The sequence below is a fragment of the Microcaecilia unicolor genome, chromosome 2 (assembly GCF_901765095.1).
Source record: "Microcaecilia unicolor chromosome 2, aMicUni1.1, whole genome shotgun sequence".
Classification (NCBI taxonomy): Eukaryota; Metazoa; Chordata; class Amphibia; order Gymnophiona; family Siphonopidae; genus Microcaecilia; species Microcaecilia unicolor.
The window spans coordinates 469,473,877-469,499,978 of record NC_044032.1 but is presented as its reverse complement, the minus strand read 5'-3'; the positions used below and the strand labels follow the sequence as shown (position 1 = coordinate 469,499,978).

General features: G+C 45.4%; 1 protein-coding gene across 1 annotated transcript in view; it reads right to left on the bottom strand.

Moving 5' to 3' along the window:
- The window catches only part of CTNNA2 (catenin alpha 2), a 1,714,656-nt gene that overhangs the window by 1,281,471 nt on the left and 407,083 nt on the right, over positions 1–26,102 (bottom strand). Inside the window, exon 6 of the mRNA XM_030191022.1 lies at positions 17,390–17,656. Coding sequence (XP_030046882.1) covers positions 17,390–17,656 — 267 coding nt within the window. The remainder of the gene's footprint in view (positions 1–17,389; positions 17,657–26,102) is intronic.

Below are 26,102 nucleotides of genomic sequence, written 5' to 3'. Positions count from 1 at the left end.
TAAGCCAGTAATTCTATAACATCAGTTCTTCAGGGAACTGCTGTTATAAATTCTCACTTGATAAATCAAATACACCCGTCCAACTTAAATAAGTTAAGTAGTGGGGGTCATTCTTACATGAACCATATAATACCCAACATTAAAATCAAAAATGATCAAAGCACCATTATCATATACTAATTTTCTGGACCTCGGTGGCAGCTTTTATTTTTTCACACAGACCACTCAATCCACAGTTTGCCTACCTCACTGGTCACTATTTATCAAAATTAAACCCCCTTCATTATCAATATCAAAATTCTCTTTAAAAATGTTCCTATAAATTTCATATATAAGCTCAGTGCTACTTATCTTAATTTTATAAAGGACCTGCTGCCAACATGGACAATCTTTCGCCTTTGGCTGCATCAGTTTGCAGGCCTCAACGTCTAATAGAAAAAGTTGAGAAAAAAATAGCCACTAAGGTCTGGTAAACTAGTATATGATATGGTGGTTTGATAATTTTTGATGTTAGTATTGGGAGTTATATGGTACATAAAATTCTCAGGTAGCACCCGGTATCCTGATGTCTAACTTTAGGTACCACTTACTAAATCTACCCCTATATATTGTGATACTGCTTCCCTCTCCTGGTGAATGTGTCCCGGAATTCAGATCCCGCCTCCACGCTTATGCAGTAACTCTTGAAGCAGGACTCAGTTCAGAACAGAAAGAAAAAATTTAATGCCAACTTCACTTGCACACAAAATAAACAAAGATCCTCTCAATTTTGGGGAACAGTTCCAATTATCCTCACTGCCCCTTCTTTTGGTAACAAAGTTCTGCTTTACCTTATTTTTTCAAGTTTAACTTTAGCCCAGTTCCACTCAGCACTCCACAAAGTTCCGTTGTATTTTCAAACTGGTTTCACCCAGCCTTTTAGCAAAGTTCAGTTCAGCATTCAATCAAATGCAGTTCAGTCTTTAGCAAAATTCAGTTCCACAAAATGAACAAAAACTCTCCAAAGGAAGAGAAGGAAATCCTATGAACCAGAAACATCCTACCTTTCCTGCTCCAGTACTTCCACCAGCTCTGTGTCACTTGCAAGGCTGGTAGCACACCTCCCTCTTCACAGAAAAAAACACCTGTGGCCTCCCAAGTGCTCTTGTGCTGGAGAGATTAACCTTGGGTATTCTCCCAGTCCATGCTGGCTTTCTCTCCTGGAACAGGCAATTCAACAGGCATGTCCAGCTCTGCCTCTTTGTAATCCATTTCCTCAGGTAACTCTGCTTCCTCTTTCCTCTCCTCCAACTTCAGAACATTTAGAAAATCTCTCCTCCCTCCTTCATAGCTGGGAGTAATCCGATATTGATTACACAGCCATGGGAATTGGGCTTCCTCCTGGCTGTTTCTCCCCCTGCTGGTTACTGAGGAGACTGGCTCTCTATATCCTGGGCTAGCGCCATTTTTAAACCCCGTCGCCATTTGTGACCCCCCCCCCCCCACCGCCACCACCACCTTCAACCCTCCCCCGCCATCGGGTACCTTTGCTGGCGGGGGTCCCCAACCCCTGCCAGCCGAAGTTCTCTTCTCAGGCGCGGCCGCGTTGCTGATTTGCAAGGGCAGGCTTCTGTTTCTGTGAGTCTGACGGCGGCAGCGGCGGGGGGGGGGGGGGGAGGTCCAAATCTACGGGGGCCCATGCCCCTGTGGCCCCATGTAGCTACGCCCATGGTATAACAGGATGGCAGTTAGAGAGATTTTCAGTGGCACTGTTCAGATAGTGCCATTAAAAATCCATACACAGGAGACTTATAGGCTTAATGGCAGAAGGTAAGTCTTGCCTTACTATTTTATTAGATTATTGGAGGTGCAAACAAACATATGGATAAAGGTTAGCTGGTTGATATGGAGGGGCATTTTCAAACGGGGATGACCATCTCTAAGGGCACCCATCTCTAAGGACGGTGCTGCGAAGGGGCGGGGCAACATGTGTTATCGAAACAAGATGGCCATCCATCTTTTGTTTCGATAATATGGTTGGGGACGCTCAAATCTTGACATTTAGGTTGACCTTACAGATGGTCGCCCTTAGGTCGTTTTTCAGATGGTTGTCCTCGGTTTTGGGTGATAATGGAAACCAAAGACATCTATCTCAAAAACGTCCAAATCCAAGCCCTTTGGTCGTGGGAGGAGCCAGCATTTGTAGTGCACTGTCCCCCTCACATGCCAGGACACCAACCGGGCACCCTAGGGGGCACTGCAATGGACTTCAGAAATTGCTCCCAGGTGCATAGCTCCCTTACCTTGGGTGCTGAGCCCCCCCAACCCCCCCCCCCCCCCCAGGTCTGCCTGCCTGAAGTACACTGCACCCACTACAACTGCTCCAGGGACCTGTATACTGCTGCGATGGACCTGAGGCTGGCAAAAAAGTATTTTTAAACTTGTTTTTTATGGTGGGAGGGGTTAGTGAACACTGGGGGAGTAAGGGGATGTCATCCCCGATTCCCTCCGGTGGTCATCTGGTCAGTTCGGGCACCTTTTTGAGTCTTGGTCGTGAAAAAAAAATGGACCAAGTAAAGTCGGCCAAGTGCTTATCAGGGACACCCTTCTTTTCTCTATTATCGGCCGAGGATGACCATCTCCTAATCATGCCCCAGTCCCGCCTTTGCTACCCTGCCTACATGCCTCAACTTTGGTTGTCCCCGCGATGGAAAGCATTCGAGGGTGTCAAAAAATTGGCTTTCAATTATGCCGCTTTGGACGACCTTGAGAGAAGGACGCCCATCTCCCGATTTGTGTCGAAAGATGGGCGTCCTTCTCTTTCGAAAATAAGCATGATAGACATAGGGCTCGATATTCAGTCTGTAGCAGTGACAGATTCTTAAGCTGCTGATAGCCACAAACTGATTTAATCCCAGTTATTCAATGCTGGGTCATGTCCAGGCTCCAGTTTGAATATTTGGGTATGTGTGGTTACACATTAGTTAAGCAGGTACCGGTCAATATTCAGACCAGTTCCCGGTTAACTCAGTGGATAAATTTAGGCAGCCCTTTGCTGTCCTAACTTTGAATTCCTTTTATTAAGCTGCAGTAAGTACTAACATGTGCTAAGCACAATTTAAAATAGCTTAGCATGCAACGTGCTCAGGTGTCCTATGGTAATCTTTGGCTCTGTGCACACAAACCACATGCTAAAAATATTTTAATTTTTTAGCACAGTGGGGGTGTATCTGGGGAGGAGAATGGGCATTTCTGCACTAATAAGTTCTTGCATCTACATTACCAAGCGCTGTTTAGTGCAGGAATATTGTGTGAACCCTTACCACCTACAATATAGGTGGCAGTAAGTGTGCTTATGTGCTAACTGCAAAATTAGTTCATGGTCATTAATTGCAAAAATAGGAAATTGGACATTTTCCGGCTGCAGTAGAAATGGCCTTAGTGCACAGGAAAGGCCTATGTAAAGGTGCGCTAAGGCTACCTTTTACCATAGCTTAGTAAAAGGACCCCATTATGCATTTAGGGTTTTTTTTTACTAAGCCGCGGTAGCGTTTTTAGCTTGTGGTAGAAATCAGCTGGCGGTAAACACTTACTACCAGCTGATTTCTACTGTGAATTAAAAACGCTACTGCGGCTTAGTAAAAGCATTCCTTATTTAATTGGCTAGCAGATTGAGTATCAACACTAACCAACTACATGTTGGCTCCGCCCAAGCTCTGCCTCTGCACCACCCCAGCTCTCATTAGACAGTGCCATAGCGGTCAACGGCAATATTCAGTAACACTACCCCCTTAAATGCTACTGAATACTGGCGGATGGCTAGCTCAGTGAGGTTTAACCAGGCAGAAGCCTCTCTTGCTCAGATAAATCCTTTTGAATATCGGGCCTGTAGTATATTTGTATTTTCAGAATGCATTTGGCAAAGTCCCTCATGAAAGATTCCTCAGGAAATTAAAATGTCATGAGATTGAATATAATGGTCCATGGTTTGAAAATTGGCTAAAGGAGGGGAACTGAGAATAAGACTAAGGGGTCCTTATACTAAGCTGCGGCAAGCAGTAACACGTGCTTACTGCAGGTTAAAAGCAGCACTGTCGCAGAGCACACTAAGGCGTCACACAGTAGTTTTGGGATCGTCACACTCTACCCATGGAGAATAGACGTCTCCTGTGCTAACCGATTTGTGCAGCTACATTGCTGCGTGCTAACTATTTAGCACGTGAGTCCTTATCGCCTACAAAATAGGTGGCAGTAAGCGCTCACATGCTAATGACCATGCACTAATGGGGAAATTAGTGGATAGCCATTATTAGGTTAAATGGGGCCATTTTACCTCTATGCATAAAGTGGCCTCAGCATGCAGGAAAGTCATGCGCTGGGGTTTGCGCTGGCTACTTTTTAGTGCAGCTTAGTAAAAGGGCCCCTAAATATTTACTCCCCACCCCCCCACCCCACCCCTGTTTACTAAGCCATGCTAGCGGCTGCCGTGGGCTAATGCTGGCACAGCACATTCACTTTGAACTGGCTATGTTGGCATTGCCGCATGGCTTAGTAAACAGGGGGGACAGTGTTCCGAATGGATAAGGGCCAAAAGTGATGTAACACAAGGGTCTGTAATGGGCCCTGTGCAGTTTATTCATAAATGATCTGGAGACAGGAGCAATTAATGAGGGGGTCAAATCTATAGATGACACAGAACTACTCAGAGATAAAATAGAAGAGGATAATGAGGAGTTGTGAAGGAGCTTGTCAGGGTAGGAATATGGGCATCTAAATAAATCCTAATAATATATAAATGGCAGACTAAGTTTGATGGGTATATGTTTCAAGTGGTACGCAAAGGAATATATAATCCCATCTTCAGCTATAAAGTGAGTTTTGAGTTAGGAGCCACCAAGCGAGAGCAGTATCTTGGAATCATTATAGACATGCTGAAATTTTCGGGCTGAGGAGGTGGAGCAACATGGCTGACTGTGAGGACTTATGAGGAAGAGCTCTCTGCCTTATCTGGTTTCCTCTATGGTTATGAGGTCACTTCTACCCCTGTTGTCATAGGCGTAGTTTGACTGTTTCATTTGGGGGGGCAAAGAATGGGCGGAGCATATTAGCATATCATTTGCATATATACATATGCAAATGAATATGCTAATGTGGAGGAAGGAATTGAATTTACAGGCAAAATATCACAGATGCACATTTCAAAAAGCTGACATATTTCAATTAATAAATTATGAATAAAATACTTTTATCTACCTTTGTTGTCTGATCATTTAGTTTTTCTATTCGCTTTGGTCCCAGTGTCTTCTGTTTTATTCAGTGTCTTCTTTCCAGTAGGCTTCCCTCTGCTCCCCACCCCTCGCAGTCCCATCCATCTCTTGCTCCTTCCTTCTGCTCCCCACCCCTCGCAGTCCCATCCATCTCCTGCTCCTTCCCTCTGCTTCCCACCCCTCCCAGTCCCATCCATCTCCTGCTCCTTCCCTCTGCTTCCCACCCCTCCCAGTCCCATCCATCTCTTGCTCCTTCCCTCTGCTTCCCACCCCTCCCAGTCCCATTCATCTCCTGCTCCTTCCCTCTGCTTCCCACCCCTCCCAGTCCCATCCATCTCTTGCTCCTTCCCTCTGCTTTCCACCCTCCCAGTCCCATCCATCTCCTGCTCCTTCCCTCTGTTTCCCACCCCTCCCAGTCCCATCCATCTCTTGCTCCTTCCCTCTGCTTCCCACCCCTCCCAGTCCCATTCATCTCCTGCTCCTTCCCTCTGTTTCCCACCCCTCCCAGTCCCATCCATCTCTTGCTCCTTCCCTCTGCTTCCCACCCCTCCCAGTCCCATTCATCTCCTGCTCCTTCCCTCTGCTTCCCACCCCTCCCAGTCCCATCCCTCCCAGTCCCATTCATCTCCTGCTCCTTCCCTCTGCTTCCCACCCCTCCCAGTCCCATTCATCTCCTGCTCCTTCCCTCTGCTTCCCACCCCTCCCAGTCCCATCCATCTCTTGCTCCTTCCTTCTGCTCCCCACCCCTCGCAGTCCCATCCATCTCTTGCTCCTTCCCTCTGCTTCCCACCCCACCCAGTCCCATCCATCTCTTGCTCCTTCCTTCTGTTCCCCACCCCTCGCAGTCCCATCCATCTCTTGCTCCTTCCCTCTGCTCCCCACCCCTCGCAGTCCCATCCATCTCTTGCTCCTTCCTTCTGCTCCCCACCCCTCGCAGTCCCATCCATCTCTTGCTCCTTCCCTCTGCTTCCCACCCCACCCAGTCCCATCCATCTCCTGCTCCTTCCCTCTGCTTCCCACCCCACCCAGTCCCATCCATCTCCTGCTCCTTCCCTCTGCTTCCCACCCCTCCCAGTCCCATTCATCTCTTGCTCCTTCCCTCTGCTTCCCACCCCTCCCAGTCCCATCCATCTCCTGCTCCTTCCCTCTGCTTCCCACCCCACCCAGTCCCATCCATCTCTTGCTCCTTCCCTCTGCTTCCCACCCCTCCCAGTCCCATTCATCTCTTGCTCCTTCCCTCTGCTTCCCACCCCTCCCAGTCCCATCCATCTCCTGCTCCTTCCCTCTGCTTCCCACCCCACCCAGTCCCATCCATCTCCTGCTCCTTCCCACCCCTCCCAGTCCCATCCATCTCCTGCTCCTTCCCTCTGCTTCCCACCCCTCCCAGTCCCATCCATCTCTTGCTCCTTCCCTCTGCTTCCCACCCCACCCAGTCCCATCCATCTCCTGCTCCTTCCCTCTGCTTCCCACCCCTCCCAGTCCCATTCATCTCCTGCTCCTTCCCTCTGCTCCCCACCCCTCCCAGTCCCATCCATCTTCCCTCTGCTCCCCCCCCCCGCGAGGTCCAAGATGGTGACTCCGTTTACCCCCTCTCTTCCTCCCTCCCTCCCTCCTGTGCAGGCAACAGTCTTCAGCTTTTTCAGCGTTCCTGGCAGCGGTAGCGATGTACACGCTGCCTTCGGTCTGCCCCGGAAGTCTTCTCTTCAAGTTCCTGTTCCCACCTATGCGGGAACAGGAACTTGAAGAGAAGGCTTCGGGGCAGAGTCAAAGGCAGCGTGTACATCGCTACCGCTGCCAGGAACGCTGGAAAAGACTGCTGCCTGTGGCGGAGGGAGGGAGGGAGGAAGAGAGAGGGGTAGACGGACACGCTCCTCTCCGTCCGCTACTCCGCTTGGCTTCCCTGCCCTCTCTGTCTGCGTCCCGCCTTCCTCTGACGTCAGAGGAAGGCGGGATGCAGACAGAGAGCAGGAAAGCCAAGTGGATGGAGAGGAGCGCGTGCGTGCATGTGTTTTTTTTTTTTAACTAATGGCGCGGCGGCGCCTCATCGTCGTTTGGGGGGGCATTGCCCCCCTCGCCCCCCCCAGTCTACGCCTATGCCTGTTGTGCAACAGAAGCGCGACTCATTTGTCTTCTCTAAGTCTTCTCTAAGTGCCCCTGTTCTGGGGCAGAGAGAAAAAGGAACCAGCGGAGCCGACGCAGCTCCTAGCGACGTGCACTCGGGGGCGGATCGGCCCTCTCGCCCGCCCCTCGCTTCCTAATTGAAGTAAGAATGCGCTCTGGGGGGGGGCACCGTGCTGCACCTGGGGGGGGGGTGCGCAGCGGCGACCCGCCCAGGGTGTCAGCCGCCCTCACTACGGCACTGATAAAGGGAATAGAACAGCTCCCTTATGTTGAGATGCTAAAGTTAAGCTTAGAGTTACTGAAAAGGTAGAATATTCAACTGATTATAAAATCAAGAGTAATGTGGAAGGCTTAAATGGCAAATGGTTGTTTTTAACTTCTCAGACAGCATTCAAACAAGAAGACACTCCAGGAAGTCAAATCTATAAATTTCTATTTTTTTTAACACACCAAATAATTAATTGTGCAGTCTGTTTTTTTTTTTTTTTTGAGGATGTGTTCAAGATGGCTTCCATAGTGAGGTTCAAAAGAGGTTTGAAAAAGTTCTTGGAGGAAATGCCCATAAACATTTATTAGCCAGGTAGACATGGGAAAGTCATCACTTAGCCCGTGTTATCTAATTCTAGAACCTGCCAATAATTGTGACCTGGACTGGCCACTATTCGAAACAGGATGCTGAGCCAAAACACCTTGGGCTAAACAGCATGAAAGAAAACAAAAAGATAATCATCAGCTTTAAAACATGAGGCTGATGCCTGGTTGGTTCATTGCTTTATCTGTTTATCTATTTGTTTTATTGTAGCAAAGCTAACATTTTATGCAATGAAGACCTAAAGTAGTAGTAATAGCATGAGTTAACAGTAAAATAACCCATCTTAACCATAGCCTGTGTTGATAACTTCATCCCTTACACAGATAACAGAAAAAAAGGAGCTAGAAAGAAAATAAGGTTGGCTAACAAGGAAAAATTGCATGAGGAGTAAGAAAAAACAGTGCATTAAAATGATCTCAGCTAGAGGAGGAGTGGATAAGCAACCCATGAGAACATGCAGCTGGTGTTAATCCTTGTGTATATGACTAGCTAGTTAGCTGCTTCTTCCATTAAAGGCTTGGGAGAAAAGCCAAGTTTTTGTGTGCTTCTTGAAGTAGGGATAGTCTTGTATTAATCAAAGCCTTTCTGGGAGTGCGTTCTAGTGTGTAGGGCTAGTCCGGATGAAGCTCACTGGAAAGGGCGTGGTTAGGGATATATTTTTTGGGAGGACTTTAGCAGCTTTGGAGGTCTTTATGCACTCTGGTCCATAAGTACTCTGGTCTAAGTACTTTCAAGAACTTTGTAATCGAGTTTTAAATGTAACCCAGTATCACACTGGTAGACAGTGAATTGTTTTGCAGAAATGGTATGATGTCAACACATTGCTTACAACCTTTTATCAGTCATACTGCAGCATTCTGAATCAATTGGCATGAACCACTGTGACAACACTTGCCTTCTCAATGTACAGACAAAGAACTTAGTTGTCATAGATAATAGATGAAGCTCCTGAAGGGGATTAGTGTTAAGTGTGAGTCTAGCTTTATATCAAGGTTTCTTACCTGTGATTTGAGGGGTAGTATGTATTGTAGTTCCCAAAAGGGTTTTGAAGTCAGGTATGCGACTGCTTGTGTTACAGACTTACGGGAACTCTGTTTTACTTGAGTTCAGTCAAAGAGTACTGTTTAACAGCAATTCAAGAATGGGCTAAAAACAACAATCTTTGACTGAACTCAAGTAAAACAGAGTTCCCGTAAGTCTGTAACACAAGTAGTCGCATACCTGACATCAAACCCCTTTTGGGAACTACAGTACATACTACCCCTCAAATAACAGGTAAGAAACCTTGATATAAAGCTACTGACTACTGTTTAACAGCAATTCAAGAATGGGCTAAAAACAACAGTCAGTTAATTCAGGGCTCTAGGTAAGTCTAGTTTAACAGGTATGAGTACCTGCACATGATCCACAACTAAACCAGCTTTGCTAGTGGCTTGTGGTAGATATTAAATAAAATTGTAGTTGGAGTTTTGGTTACTAGACATACTACTACTACTACTTATTTCTAAAGTGCTACTAGATGTACGCAGCGCTGTACACTTGAACATAAAGAGAGACAGTCCCTGCTCTACAGAGCTTACAATCTAATTAGGACAGGTCAACCTAAATTTCACGATTTGGGCGTCCCTGACTGTATTATCGAAGTGAAAGATGGACGCCCCTTCGCCGGGACGTCCTGCGAGGACGTCCTCAGGAAAACTTGGGCGCCCCTTTCGATTATGCCCCTCTATGTTGAACAGGCGCTTGGCTGAATCGGCAGCCTGTTCAACGCATTGAGAGAAATATTGTGGTTTTGGCTGCTGTTAAGGCTTAGCAGTACTTTGTAATGCATTTCCTATCATTTAGCTTGTCCTCATCTAGGCAAGATTTATACCATCTCCTTTCCAGGTCCCATCCTTCGAGCTTAAGAGTCCCCCTAAGTTCCAGAGACAACCAGGGTGAGGGTTTGTGAGTTAACTTCTGGCTGAAAAATTCAAGGAAAAGAACTGGTGGTATGCTGGGGTATGGGTAAAGATTTAACTGAATAATGTCAATATTGTGCAGTATCCACTTAAAGACTACTGATTAAGTGAGGCTGCAGAAACAGTAGAAAGGAAGATAATTAAATAACATCTAATTTCTTTTATCTGGGAAACTTCAGCTGTGTGGAGTCACTGGTTATATCTTTGAGTATCCACTTAAAGTTAACTGGAAAAGTTGCCTGGTTAGCTTTCAGCTGATATAGTGCTACGATTACTAACCTCCAATTATCTACTCTAAATCAGCCCCCCACCTTTCCTAGAGATCATGCTTCTAAATATAAAATAATGTTGTTGTTGTTGTTGTTGTGCTTATAACAAACGCACACACAAACAAATAAAGACAACATTTTCAAAAGTCATTTACTCGGTTGAAAGGTCTATATGAAAATTCCCCACCCTTCTAAGCTGAGCGGGAGTCCTCCACCTACTGCCCTGTCAGGGAGGGGGGGGGGGGGTGCAGTTTCACTATCACATTTTTAAAAGTGAGCAACAGGCCAGCTCTGCAGGACTCCAGGGAACCTACCTGTCCCTAGCAACTGAAAACACAATATTGAAGCATCGCCACCCACTGGCAGGAATGCAGTTGGAAGACTTCCGCTCAGCTTAGAGGGAACAGTGCTTGCATGTAAAAGTACATGGGTGATTCTTTGAGTTTGTGTGGCTGTCAGGATCTACTGTTTTGTTTTAGGTGACTGCCTAGTGTTGCCTGCTGGTTGGCAAGACTTACATTTAGAGAATTAGGTTGTGAAAAAGGAAGCTAGGGCTCAAACGCTGCTGCTGCTACAGATACTCCTTGTGACCTTGGCAAGTCATTTTAGCCTCCATTGCCTCAGGTACAGCTAGATTGTGAACCAGTTTGTGCAGTGAAATAACTCATGAACTTGAATCTGCAACTTGCCTTGAGCTCGGGTTTAGCAAAGCCAAGTGATAAATCTAAAATCCAACTCCTACAGTGCATCCAGAATAGAATGCTGTGCACTAAGAAATGTATTTGCTAAAGCATGAAAGGTGTTACATCCACATACTAATGCACACTAACTGTTAATGAACAGTTCAAGAAAACAAACAAGCAATTACGCTGCATTAACATCACATCTTAATGGACATTTTAAACAGCTAATGAAGAAACCCATGTTATGGAGAATGGAAGGGATGGGGATGTGCATTAACCTTACATATCAGCTAATGCAGAACACTTAATTACGTCTCCACAGCTGTAGTTAACTGTACTGGCAGCTGTGCTTTTAATGCACAATAGTGATCACTGAAAGCAGACAGAAACAATAAAAGGCAAAGATCTGCCACAGAAATATCAAACCAAAAGAAAAAAAGCAGATCAAAAAAGACAAAAAAATGGAACAGGAGGGTAACAGAAGAAGTGGTTTATTGCAAGGTTACCCGACGTGGCCACGTTTTGCCCTCAAGCTGCATCAGGGGTACAAAAAACTACAAAATAAAAATACATAATGAATAAAACAAACATCACATAGTATATCTACTATAATAATTTGCACCTCCAACATTCTGAAGCTGACTCCGTGGCAGACTGCAGTGAAGGGTTTGTAGGGTTCGTAAGTCTGTAACCATCTCTCTCTGCCCCGCCCTCACGTCAAAAAGTGATGACGTCGAGGGTGGAACAGTGAGAGGGAAGGGAACGCTGCAGAGTTGCTAGGCAAAGGAACGCAACGTCACCAGCATGAGGGACGTATCAGAGGCAAAGAGACGGTAAGACAGCAGCACAAGGCAGCCAACCAACGGCCTCAAAGAATCGCGCTACTCGCGTACCCACACCGACATCCTCAAAGAACTACACCGAAGGAGAAGCGAAGGACAGCCAGCATCCGACATCCCTAGAATAGCCTTCCCATACAAATTGCAATTTAACAGCTGGGCAGGTGGTTCAGATAGAGGCTCCACAGTTTACGGACGTTATGCAACAGCTGATTCGGTTCTGGCGGTTGTTTAAGCTCTCGGATGACATTAAAGCCAGCTGGGTAAGAGGAACAGACAGGGAGCTCATATGCATACGTACCCACCCCCAAGCTACACAGTACCCCCCCAGCAGTAAATGCTTGCTACCAGCTGATTTCTACTGCAAGCTAAAAATGCTACTGCGGCTTAGTAAAAGCATTTCTTATTTAATTGGCTAGCAGATTGAGTATCAACACTAACCAACTACATGTTGGCTCCGCCCAAGCTCTGCCTCTGCACCACCCCAGTTCTCATTAGACAGTGCCATAGTGGTCAACGGCAATATTCAGTAACACTACCCCCTTAAATGCTACTGAATACTGGCGGATGGCTAGCTCAGTGAGGTTTAACCAGGCAGAAGCCTCTCTTGCTCAGATAAATCCTTTTGAATATCGGGCCTGTAGTATATTTGCATTTTCAGAATGCATTTGGCAAAGTCCCTCATGAAAGATTCCTAGGAAATTTAAAAGTTATGAGATTGAATATAATGGCCCATGGTCTGAAAACTGGCTAAAGGAGGGGAACTGAGAATAAGACTAAGGGGTCCTTATACTAAGCTGCGGCAAGCACTAACACGTGCTTACTTCGGGTTAAAAGCAGCACTATCGCAGAGCACACTAAGGCATCACACAGTAGTTTTGGGATCGTCACACTCTACCCACGGAGAATAGACTTCTGTGCTAATCGATTTGTGCAGCTACATTGCTGTGTGCTAACTATTTAGCACATGGTTAGCACGTGAGTCCTTATCGCAAAGGACAGCCAGCATCCGACATCCCTAGAATAGCCTTTCCATACAAATTGCAATTTAACAGCTGGGCAGGTGGTTCAGATAGAGGCTCCACAGTTTACGGCCGTTATGCAACAGCTGATTCAGTTCTGGTGGTTGTTTAAGCTCTGGGATGACATTAAAGCCAGCTGGGCAAGAGGAACAGACGGGGAGCTCATATGCATACGTACACGCCCCCAAGCTACACAGTACCCTCCCAGCAATGCTGACCCTCACTTTCTCACACAGACACCATTCCAGCTCACCTCACCCATCAAAAACCAAACCACGGCAAAGAAATAAACTGAAAACAGCACTATTACAAACACCCGACCCCCCCTCCCCCAGCAACGCTGACCACCCTCCAAGCCCCCTGCCACCCCCTCTCAGTAAAGAAGCATCAACCCTGTCACACTCTCTGTGTGACACACACACACTGATGCAGGAACCCAGTACACCCTCCCCCCCCCCCCTCTGTCAATCACACACACACTGATGCAGGACATGGATACATGAACACTCACTCTCTCTCTCTGAGTATCACATATTCAATCACTGACACCCCACCCCCACAGCAACGCTGACCACCTTCCAAGCCCCCTGCCACCCCCTTCCCAGTAAATAAGCATCAACCCTGTCACACTCTCTGTGTGACACACACACACTGAAGCAGGATCCCAGTTCATCGCTCCCCCTGCGGCAATCTCACACACACACACACACACACACACACACACACACACACACACACACACACACTCTCTGATGTAGGACATGGATACATGGACACTTGCTCTCTCTCTCTCTGTTTATCACACACTCAATCACTGACACCCCACCCTCACAGCAATGCTGACCCCCCTCCAAGGCCCCCGCCACCCTTTCTATGTAAAGAAGCATCAACCCTGTCACACTCTCTGTGTGACACACACACACTGATGCAGGAACATAGTTCACCCCCCCCCCCCCTGTCAATCTCACACACTCTGATGCAGGACATGGATACATGGACACTCGCTCTCTCTTTGTGTATCACACACTCAATCACTGACACTCCACCCTCACAGCAACTGTTTGAAAATCTGCATACTCTTTCCCTTTAACAAAATCCTATACATACATTAAATATCAACCACAGGCAAAGAAAACTAATACAAATACATAAAAGAATACACATCTCATTTTGCTCCATAATATTACACATAATACAACAATGAAAATTATTCATTACCATCACAGCACATTTATCCTAACACTTCCTTAAAAACATTAATGGGAGAAGGTCATTACCTTGCTAGCACCTGTTTCATTTGTTTGAGAAACGGGCCTTTTTTACTAGTTTTATAATAAAACATATCTAAAAACACAATCAAATCATATAAGATAAAAACAGATCAAATCTAAAAACATAATACAATAAAATATAATATCAAATCAATCAGTTACCAAGTCGGGTAACCTTACAACAAACCACTTCTTCTGTTACCCTCCTGTTCCATTTTTTTGTCTTTTTTGATCTGCTTTTTTTCTTTTGGTTTGCAATAGTGATCACTGCCATCATTAGCAGTAGAGCTGCCTTCCCCTAAGTACCTGAACATCTCCTTCATTTACTGTGGCAATTTTAGTCGTACATTAACTGATGGTTAATAAGCAGGATCTTGACCATCAGGCAGCAGCGAGAGTTGAACCCAATTCTCCAGCTCCGCAACCCACTACACTAACCATTAGGCAACTCCTCCACTCCAATCTGTGCTAATCTGGTATTCTGGAAAGCCCTCTCTGCACAAAGCACCTTTACAGAATATTAGCTTAGCACGTGTTTCACACTTAAATTTGGGTACGAGCATTTACGCCTGCCAAGACTGATGTAAATGCTGGCGCAAATGTGAGTACTCGATAACATCGTGCCTAATTTCTGGGAATGCCCCGACCCTCCCATGCCCCTCCTATGACCACGCCCCCTTTTGAGTTATGCGCTATGAAATTTAGGTGCTCGTGTTATAGAATAGGGTGTAGAGCAGATCAACACAGAACTCTTAACTACTGCCAACTAAGGGGTCCTTTTACTAAGCTGTAGTAAAAAGGGCCCTGAGCTACAGTGGTGGAAATAAGTATTTGATCCCTTGCTGATTTTGTAAGTTTGCCCACTGACAAAGACATGAGCAGCCCATAATTGAAGGGTAGGTTATTGGTAACAGTGAGAGATAGCACATCACAAATTAAATCCGGAAAATCACATTGTGGAAAGTATATGAATTTATTTGCATTCTGCAGAGGGAAATAAGTATTTAATCCCTCTGGCAAACAAGACCTAATACTTGGTGGCAAAACCCTTGTTGGCAAGCACAGCGGTCAGACGTCTTTTGTAGTTGATGATGAGGTTTGCACACATGTCAGGGGGAATTTTGGTCCACTCCTCTTTGCAGATCATCTCTAAATCATTAAGAGTTCTGGGCTGTCGCTTGGCAACTCGCAGCTTCAGCTCCCTCCATAAGTTTTCAATGGGATTAAGGTCTGGTGACTGGCTAGGCCACTCCATGACCCTAATGTGCTTCTTCCTGAGCCACTCCTTTGTTGCCTTGGCTGTATGTTTTGGGTCATTGTCGTGCTGGAAGACCCAGCCACGACCCATTTTTAAGGCCCTGGCGGAGGGAAGGAGGTTGTCACTCAGAATTGTACGGTACATGGCCCCATCCATTCTCCCATTGATGCGGTGAACTAGTCCTGTGCCCTTAGCAGAGAAACACCCCCAAAACATAACATTTCCACCTCCATGCTTGACAGTGGGGACGGTGTTCTTTGGGTCATAGGCAGCATTTCTCTTCCTCCAAACACGGCGAGTTGAGTTCATGCCAAAGAGCTCAATTTTTTTCTCATCTGACCACAGCACCTTCTCCCAATCACTCTCGGCATCATCCAGGTGTTCACTGGCAAACTTCAGACGGGCCGTCACATGTGCCTTCCGGAGCAGGGGGACCTTGCGGGCACTGCAGGATTGCAATCCGTTATGTCGTAATGTGTTACCAATGGTTTTCGTGGTGACAGTGGTCCCAGCTGCCTTGAGATCATTGACAAGTTCCCCCCTTGTAGTTGTAGGCTGATTTCTAACCTTCCTCATGATCAAGGATACCCCACGAGGTGAGATTTTGCGTGGAGCCCCAGATCTTTGTCGATTGACAGTCATTTTGTACTTCTTCCATTTTCTTATTATGGCACCAACAGTTGTCTCCTTCTCGCCCAGCGTCTTACTGATGGTTTTGTAGCCCATTCCAGCCTTGTGCAGGTGTATGATCTTGTCCCTGACATCCTTAGACAGCTCCTTGCTCTTGGCCATTTTGTAGAGGTTAGAGTCTGACTGATTCACTGAGTCTGTGGACAGGTGTCTTTCATACAGGTGACCATTGCCGACAGCTGTCTGTCATGCAGGTAACGAGTTGATTTGGAGCATCTACCTGGTCTGTAGGGGCCAGATCTCTTACTGGTTGGTGGGGGATCAAATACTTATTTCCCTCTGCAGAATACAAATAAATTCATATACTTTCCACAATGTGATTTTCCGGATTTAATTTGTGATGTGCTATCTCTCACTGTTACCAATAACCTACCCTTCAATTATGGGCTGCTCATGTCTTTGTCAGTGGGCAAACTTACAAAATCAGCAAGGGATCAAATACTTATTTCCACCACTGTAGCGGAGAGGGGCTGTTTTTGCCATGTGCTGCAGCCCTTTTTACCACAGCCGGTAAAAAAGGCTGAAAGTAGCCATGGCCATGCGGTAAGACTGCTCTTATTGCATGGCCATGCGAGGGGGAGCACTTACCGCACTGCCCAATTACCATTGAGTAACCACCACGAAAAAAATCCAAGCCCTTTTTTCCCCAGTGTGGGAAATGGTGCACACTGGGGCTGGAACTACAGCCGGCACCCATGTTGAGCCAGTGGTAACTCCAAATTGGCGTGCGTTAAGCCCACGTTGGGCTTATCACCGCTTTGTACAAGGGCCCCCTTAGTGCTTGTTAACACTAATAATTGATTGTTGGCGCCTAACTGACTAATAAGTTTATATGCAGATCTGGGATATGGGCCCAAATTTGGGTGACCAATAAGAATCCGGGGGTAAATGCAAAACCTTAACCAAGGTTGATAAATGGACTGAGGCCCTAAAATCCTAGAATGCGTGCTAAACCAGAACTGAAGTACACTGGTGAGTATGTATTAAATTAGCAAATATCCACATCTAAATGTGAGAACATCATCTTAGTATTCTTCAGCTGATGCATATAAATACCATGATATTCTCATTTCCATCTTCTATTTACCCTATTTACCAAGGGCCTGCCATAGACTACAAGGTACAATTGCATTGAAACAATATCAATGTGCCTAAAGGCTACCATTTAATACAGGAAAGAAGTTGCGTCCTCGTGGGCTCCATTCCAATATAAAACATATTCCTTCTGGCCTCTCCCACACACCTGCAATTCGTGTGGAGGCACATTCCAGGACCATCTCCAAAATCTGACCCCTCTCCAGAGACACTCACCATCCAACTTTCCAGTGTCAAAAATGCAGCAACTCTCCGTGTTCAGGGCAAATAGCATTCGTGTTACTGTACCAAATGAAACTGGAGGAAGAAAAGTTGTGATATTCTATAGACCTTGGCACTTACGTCAAATTCATTTAGTGCTGCAGCTAGTTCCCCAATGCCAGTGTGGCCCTGCTTCTCATCAGTTGGTGAGCTGGCCTGAGCAGCATTAGATATACCAGCAATAGCCTCTTGTACTTGTTTGAAGACATAATCTCTGTTGGCCCGGGTAGCAGCTACGTCTGGATGACGGAGAAATGCTTGGGATGCCGTATACAACATTGTAGCATTCTTCTTCAGAGCACCTCTGGCAGCAGCCATTTCATCTCTACAGTGAGCATCCTTCAGCTCCTAAATAAACAGAGCAAAACAACATCAAGTAAGATTCAGTAAATCATAAACTGACATAAATAAGATTCTACTACTGAATCTGCCTTTTTATAAATGACTTTATTTACCATTGTGTACATACAACTGTGCTGCCTTATACCATCACATCTCTCTCTATATTTCTACACTGCCTTGCATAGATAGGCCAAGAAATGCAAAGATAACCTTTGGACACTACAGGAAGAGGCAACTCCTTATGAAGATTCCCCAATACTCATTCCATGTCAACACTAGGTATATTTGCAAGCAAATAGAATGATGGATTTGATACACTGCCTTTCTGTGGTGCAACCAAAGTGGTTTACTTTTTTTTTTTTAATATATGGGTACTTTCTCTGTACCTAATGGTCTCAAAATCAATGGGGCCCTTTTACTAAGACACGTAGGCCCCTACGCACGTGCATACGTCAAATTAGAACTACCACCCAGCTACCACATGCCCCGGACGGTAATTCTAACTTTGACATGTGTCCAAAATATGCAGCAGAAAATAATTTCTATTTTCTACTGCGTGGCGCTAACCGGATTGTAATCGGCAGTGTACATGTGCTGTCAATTACCTCCTGGTTAATGCGTAAGATCTTACTGCTAAGTCAATGGGTGGCGGTAAGGTCTCAGGTCCAAAATGGATATGCGCCGAGTTTTATTTTGCTGCACGTCCATTTTCGGCAAGAAAAGGCCTTTTTTGCAGGCACACTGAAAAATTGACCTGCGCACATCCAATAAATGCGCCTACACCAGCGCAGGACATTTTTTGGTGCGCCTTAGTAAAAGGGCCCCTGTGTTTGTTCCTTAAGTGACTTACCCAGAGTTACAAGGAGCTGCAGTGAGAATCAAGCCCAGTTCCCCAGTTTCTCAGCCCATTGTACTAACCATTAGGCCAGTGCCATAGCGAGGGCGGCTGACACCCGGGGCGGGTCGCCGCTGCGCACCCCCCCGGGTGCAGAACGGCGCCCCCCCCCCTCTGGCATGCACCCCCCCCCCCCCCCCCCCCGGAGCGCATTCTTATTTACTTTAGAAGCGAGGGGCAGGCGGGAGGGCCGATCCGCCCCCGAGTCTACATCGCTGGGAGCTGCGTCGGCTCCATTGGTTCTTTGCTCTCTCTGCCCTGGAACAGGAAGTAACCTGTTCCAGGGCAGAGGGAGCAAGGAACCAACGGAGACGACACCCCCCAGCGGCGTGCACCGGGGGCAGACCGCCCCGCCCCCCCCCCCCCCCCGTCCTACGCCACTGCATTAGGCTACTCTTTCACTCCACATGATGCACATAGAGATACAAAATCACCAAAGCTTACTTCTGAGTTGTTCAAACAATCATTATAATTAATTCATCCAAAATATGTCGTTTCAACAAGACTAAGGGTCATTTTGAATGAGGCATTCCTACTGTTTGGACACCCATCACACACTATCATAACAGTACTCGGCTCAGCCCTATTCTAATAATGGCAAAATCTTAAGCTACAAATCAAACTCCAAGTCCGATACCACTGAGCGGTCTGCAACTAAACCTGTTAAGACCCAGTCATAATAGCATTGAAATGTCACATTCAGGTGGGTGGTATATAGAAGGCTAATGGTAGAGGGAGGTGAGCAGCAGGAAACAGCTGAGGAAGAAGCAAAGTGTTTCAATCCTGCAGGGGACCAGAGAAAGTGAGACACAGACAGTGAACAAGTCAGGAGCAGGGAGCAGGATTATTTCTTTTCATCTATGTATTTATTTATTTATTTACTTACTTATTTGGGATTTGGCCCTATATAAATAAAAAGTGTAGGAAAATAATGTGCAATAAATTAGCAAGTCTAGCACATCAAATGTTGACTAACTAACCTGATGCCTCCTAGCATCATCCATTATCCTTTCGTATAATGTTTTTGGTCTCATACATTACACTAGTGGTCTCTAATTGTTCTCATACCTCACAATAACATTATCGGCTTAGTTGGTATTTAGGATGAGTTGTTATTGTATGCTTTCTTAAATAGGTTTTCAATAGTTTACGGAAGTTCACTGTGTCATGGGTTATTTTTATGGATTTTGGTAATTCATTCCAAATTTGCGTGCATATGTAGGAGAAGCTAGATGCATATGTTAATTTATATTTCAATCCCCTACAGCTTGGATAGTGGAGATTCAAGTATGTATGTGATGAACTAGTAGAGTTCCTGGTAGGTAGGTCAATAAGGTCTGACATATACCCCGGAGCTTCACCGTGTATGATCTTATGAACCAGGGTGCAAACCTTGAAAGCAATACGGTCTTTTAATGGAAGCCAGTGTAGCTTTTCTCGTAAGGGACTGGTGTTTTCATATTTCATTTTGCCAAATATGAGTCTGGCTGCCGTGTTTTGTGCAGCATAGATGGCATTGCAATAGTCTAGCTGGCATAACACCAATGATTGCACCAGTCTGCAGAATACTTCTCTTGGGAAGAAAAGGTTTAATTCTTTTGAGTTTCCACATTGAATGAAACATTTTCTTTGTTGTGTTTTTCACATGGTTTTCTAATGTAAGGTTTCGGTCAATTGTAACTTCTAAAATCTTCAAAGTTTCTGATACGGGAAGGGTAAAGTTAGGGATATTTAAATCTATACTGTAGGGGGTTCAAGGTGTACTGAAGTAGCCAGTCCTAAAAGTAATCTCACAGTTAATAACTATTATCTGAGACTGAACTGTTAGTAGATATAGCTCATTATAAGATCAATACTTGCAAAGTGGAAAGCAGAGGAGTCTTATAATGGGCATCCCCATACCCTTATTTCTACTGATCATAAATCACACATGACCTCTGAGAAAATAATTCTGCAAAGTAAATAAAGGGGTCCATATTCAGCAGGGATATCTGAGTAGAAGTACCTCCTACCTGGATAAGTCTCATTGACTGCATCAAAACCAAATGTTCAGCAGCTGAAATTCTGGTCAGATTTCCTCAGAACTGTCCAGGCAGTGCTAGGATGGATCTAGGTCAGGGATTCTTGACCCAATCCTCGGGACACACATAGCCAGTCAGGTTTTCATGATAACCACAATGAATATGCATGAGATAGATCTGCGTACTCTATCTGCATTGCATGCACATTTCTTTCATGGATATTCATTGTGGGAATCATGAAAACCTGACTGGCTACGTGTGTCCGGAGGACTGTGTTGAGAACCCCTGATTTAGAGTGAAGTCTGCATGGATCAGTATACTAACCAGGTATCTATCTGGAAGGTTAGGCCTGCAAATATCATTTTGCACCTCGGTAAGTGTTGATAACCGCATTTTACCCAGATATTTATCACTGGTATCTGAGTATGGCCCGGCACAGAATACCTGGGCATAAAGAGTCTATAGTGGGCTGAATATTGGGAGTTAGGGTTTCATAATCATCCACTGTGCCCATCTGCTATATCTAGTTCATCATATCCATATTTCTCTTTTAAACTTGAAGAACATACTTCCTCAACGATTTAATTATTTTCTAACATGTGCCCGTTTCCATTTATATATTCTCATTTAAGACTGGTAACAAAACTCCATGGTGTTTCAAGTTAACCATGCTGAAATCAATTTCTTTTCATGAGGAAAGAACAGTCTGTTTTTACTTTCTTAATTCAATTCAAAAGGAGGCCAACGTTGAATTGCTGTTTTAATTAAGAAAGGACTTAACATGATGAGCACAACACCGAAGCATTACGATGTATTCAGCCATTGCAAAAGTTTCCCTTCCACTGACCTTTGTGATTAATCAAAACATGATGAGATGTTCTATCACTACCAGTTCAATAAAATCATGAGGAGAAAATGCCATCCTATTCTGCACTGGCCACGTGAGTGTGAAGGAAGAAGAACTTACTGCTTAAGAATGTTTGTGTATGAAGAAACTCATACTACATAATTTACCACTAACACAAAGAAAGGAAATGATGAGCTGTGAAAGATTTCTTTGATGGGGCATAGTACCTTTTGAAGAATACATTCACTTTGTATAACAAAACTAAAGTAGCCAACCCCTCAGACTGTGATATGAAGTGGCTCCGAGGGCTACAGAGAGTTTCATATTTTTGGGTCCTGAGCAATGAGGGATGAGTAGGGTAAAGAATCACTCTTCAGGGCGCTAGACAGTAGATGACCTTCACCCTGTTCCGTCTCATCGCTCACCTCCATAATTTGACCACAACCACGTTAGCTCTGGTTAAAATATATATAATTTGATATTCAAAAGTATATAAGTATTGCCATACTGGGACAGACCAAAGGTCCATTAAGCCCAGCATCCTGTTTCCACAGTGGTCAATCCAGGTTACAAGTACCTGGCAAGATCCCCCAAAAAGTACAATACATTTTATGTTGCTTGTCCTAGAAATAAGCAGTGGATTTTTCCCAAGTCATTTTAATAATAGTCTATGGAATTTTCTTTTAGGAAGCCATCCAAACCTTTTTTAAACCCTGCTAAGCTAACTGCTTTTACTACATTCTCTGGCAACAAGTTCAATTAACGTTGTGTGAAGAAAATGTTTCTCCAATTAAATTGACTACTTTGTAGCTTTATTTCATGCCCCCTAGTCCTAGTATTTTTGGAAGAGTAAACAAGCAATTCATGTCTACCCATTCCACTCCATTCCACTCCATCTCCCCTCAGCCGTCTTTTTTTCAAGCTGAAAAGCCCTAACCGCTTTAGCCTTTTCTCATAAGGAAGTCGTCCCATTCCCGTTAACATTTTCGTCACCCTTCTCTGTACCTTTTCTAATTCCACTATCCAGCTTATTTTCGAAAGAGATCGCTGCCCATCTTCCGACACAAATTGGAAGATGGGCATCGATCTCCTGAATCCGGCCAAATCGGCATAATCAAAAGACGATTTTGGGCGGCTTCATCTGTGTTGTGTTGCGTCGCGGGGCTGGCAAAAGTTCAAAGGGGGCGTGTTGGCATGGTAGTGAAGGCGGGACTGGGACGTGCGTTGAGATGGCCGGCTTCGCCCGATAATGAAAAAAACAAAGCTGGTCCACTTTATTTGGACCCTTTTTTCAGGTCCAAGTCCCTAAAAACGGCCCCAACTGACAAGATGACCACCGGAGGGAATCGGGGATGACCTCCCCTGACTCCCCCAGTGGTCACTAACCCTCTCCCACCCTCAAAACAACAACTTTAAAAACTTTTTTTTGCCAGCCTGTATGCCAGCCTCAAATGTCATACCCAGCTCCCTGACAGCAATATGCAGGTCTCTGGAGCAGTTTGTAGTGGGTGCACTGCACTTCAGGCAGGAGGATCCAGGCCCATCCCCCCCTACCTGTTCCACTTGTGGTGGTAAATTGGAGCCCTCCAAAACCCCCACAAAACCCGTTGTACCCACATGTAGGTGCCCCCCTTCAGCCCTTAGGGCTATGGTAATGTTGTAGTTGTGGCCAGTGGGTTTTGGGGGGGGATTTGGGGGGCTCAGCACCCAAGGGAAGGGTGCTATGCACCTGGAAGCTAACTGTTTTATTTTTTAAATTTTTTAGAAGTGCCCCCTAGGGTGCCCCGTTGGTGTCCTGGCATGTCAGGGGGGCCAGTGCTGGCTCCTCCCACACCCAACTGCCTTACATTTCACCGGGTTTGAGATGGCTGGCTCCGGTTTCCATTATGGCTGAAAATCGGAGTCGGCCATCTCATCTAACCCCGGCGAGCGATTTGGCCGGCGCCAAGCGTATTCCGCTTGGCTCTGCCCCTTCGCGGAGCCGGCCCCGAAGATGGCCGCCCATCGATTTGGCCGGCACCGTTCGATTATGCCCCTCCACATCATTTTTAAGCTGCGGTGACCAGAACTGAACACAATATTTCAGGTGCGGTCGCACAGTGGAGTGATACAAAGGCTTTATAATGTCCTCATTTTTGTTTTCCATTCCTTTCCTAATAATACCTAACATTCTATTTGCTTTCTTAGCTGCCGCCGCACACTGAGCAGATGGTTTCAACATATTATCAACGACGACACCTAGATCTCTTTCCTGATCGGTGACTCCTAATGTGTATCACTTATCCAGATAGAAGAAAGGTTGTCCCAGCTAAAAGTGAACAACTATCTGGAGACTTGCTGAATATCTGTTATCCGCAGAGCTAGTGCTGGTCATCACCAGATATGCATAATATATTCAGCCCTGCTAAATACATGTGGACAATTTAAATGCTGACCAAAGGCTGACCACTGCGTTGGAATGCTGACCAAATAATTTACTGGATGAATATAAATCAATTAAAGTACCTGGCATAAACCCAAATAGTGGCAACATTCCATGCTACCAAACCGAGGGCAAACAGTGGCTTCCCCATAGTAAAGTTTGCCTATTTGCGGATGATACTAAGATCTGTAATAGAGTGGACACCCCGGAGGGAGTGGAAAACATGAAAAAGGATCTGAAGAAGCTAGAAGAATGGTCTAAGGTTTGGCAATTAAAATTCAATACTATTCAATAGGGACACGTTAGAATTGCTGGAGGTAATCAATATATTAATTGCAAAGGCACTCCAGCTTATTATGACAAATATCTTTATTGAAAAAATGCGCTTTTATCCTGAGCGCTTATCATATTTAAAAACAATAATACCCACTCACTCATTCCCCATTCACTCGTAGTACCTGACTGACATCACTCTAAATTCTCTTGCTAAAATATACAGGTAATGATGTTACACTTAATTATTACATTCTACTGAAATATCAAATTACTGCTAATTTCCTCTTAGATTTCTCGTCCCGGCTTTCCACACGGGTTCTCTGTATATTTTGACTCTGAAGTTCTCCCCAAGAAATTGGTGTATAATAATTATTATACCGTGGAGGAAAGGAGAAACAGGGGTGATATGATACAGACGTTCAAATATTTGAAAGGTATTAATCCGCAAATCAACCTTTTCCGGAGATACGAAGGCAGTAGAACGAGAGGACATGAAATGAGATTGAAGGGGGGCAGATTCAAGAAAAATGTCAGGAAGTATTTCTTCACGGAGAGAGTGGTGGATGCTTGGAATGCCCTCCCGTGGGAGGTGGTGGAGATGAAAACGGTAACGGAATTCAAACATGCGTGGGATAAACATAAAGGAATCCTGTTCAGAAGGAATGGATCCTCAGGAGCTTAACCGAGATTGGATAGCAGAGCCGGTAGTGGGAGGCGGGGCTGGAGGTTGGAAGGCGGGGATAGTGCTGGGCAGATTTATACGGTCTGTGCCAGAGCCGGTGGTGGGAGGCGGGGCTGGTGGTTGGGAGGCGGAGATAGTGCTGGGCAGACTTATACGGTCTGTGCCAGAGCCGGTGGTGGGAGGCAGGGATAGTGCTGGGCAGACTTATACGGTCTGTGTCAGAGCCGGTGGTTGGGAGGCGGGGCTGGTGGTTGGGAGGCGGGGATAGTGCTAGACAGACTTATACGGTCTGTGCCCTGAAGAGCACAGGTACAAATCAAAGTAGGGTATACACAAAAAGTAGCACACATGAGTTGTCTTGTTGGGCAGACTGGATGGACCATGCAGGTCTTTTTTCTGCCGTCATCTACTATGTTACTATGTCTGTCTCAATAGCAAAATTTGGACTTTTCCTCCAGGAACTTATAGTAACATAGTAGATGACGGCAGAAAAAGACCTGCACGGTCCATCCAGTCTGCCCAACAAGACAAACTCATATGTGTATACCTTACCTTGATTTGTACCTGCCTTATTCAGGGCACAGACCGTACAAGTCTGCCCAGCAGTATTTCCCGCCTCCCAACCACCAATCCCGCCTCCCATCACCGGCTCTGGCAAAGACCGTATAAGTCTGCCCTCCACTATCCTCGCTTTCCAACCACCAACCCCTCTTCCCCCCACCTGCTCCGCCACCCAATTTTGGCTAAGCATCTGGGGATCCATTCTTTCTGCACAGGATTCCTTTATGCATATCCCACGCATGTTTGATATGCAAACCTTTTTAAAACTCAGATACACAAACGCTGTTACCACATTCTCTGGCAATGAGTTCTAGAATTTAACTATTTGTTAAGTGAAAAAAATATTTCCTTCTGTTTATTTTAAAAGTATTTCCATGTGAGTTCATTGAGTGTCCCCTACTCTTTGTACTTATTGAAAGAGTAAAATATCGATTCACTTCTACTCATTCCACACTATTCAGAATTTTGTAGACCTCAATCATATCTGACTTCAGCCGCCTCATTTCCAAGCTAAAGAGCCCTAATCTCTTTAGGCTTTCCTCATATGGGACGAGTTTCATCCCATTTATCAGTTTGGTCGCTCTTCTTTTAACCTTTTCTAATTCAGATATATCTTTTTTGAGATATGGGGAACAGAATTGAATGCAATACTCAAGGTGCGGTCTTACCATGGAGCAATATAGAGGCATTATAGTAATCTTGGACTTATTTACCATCCCTTTCCTAATAATTCCTAGCATCCTGTTTG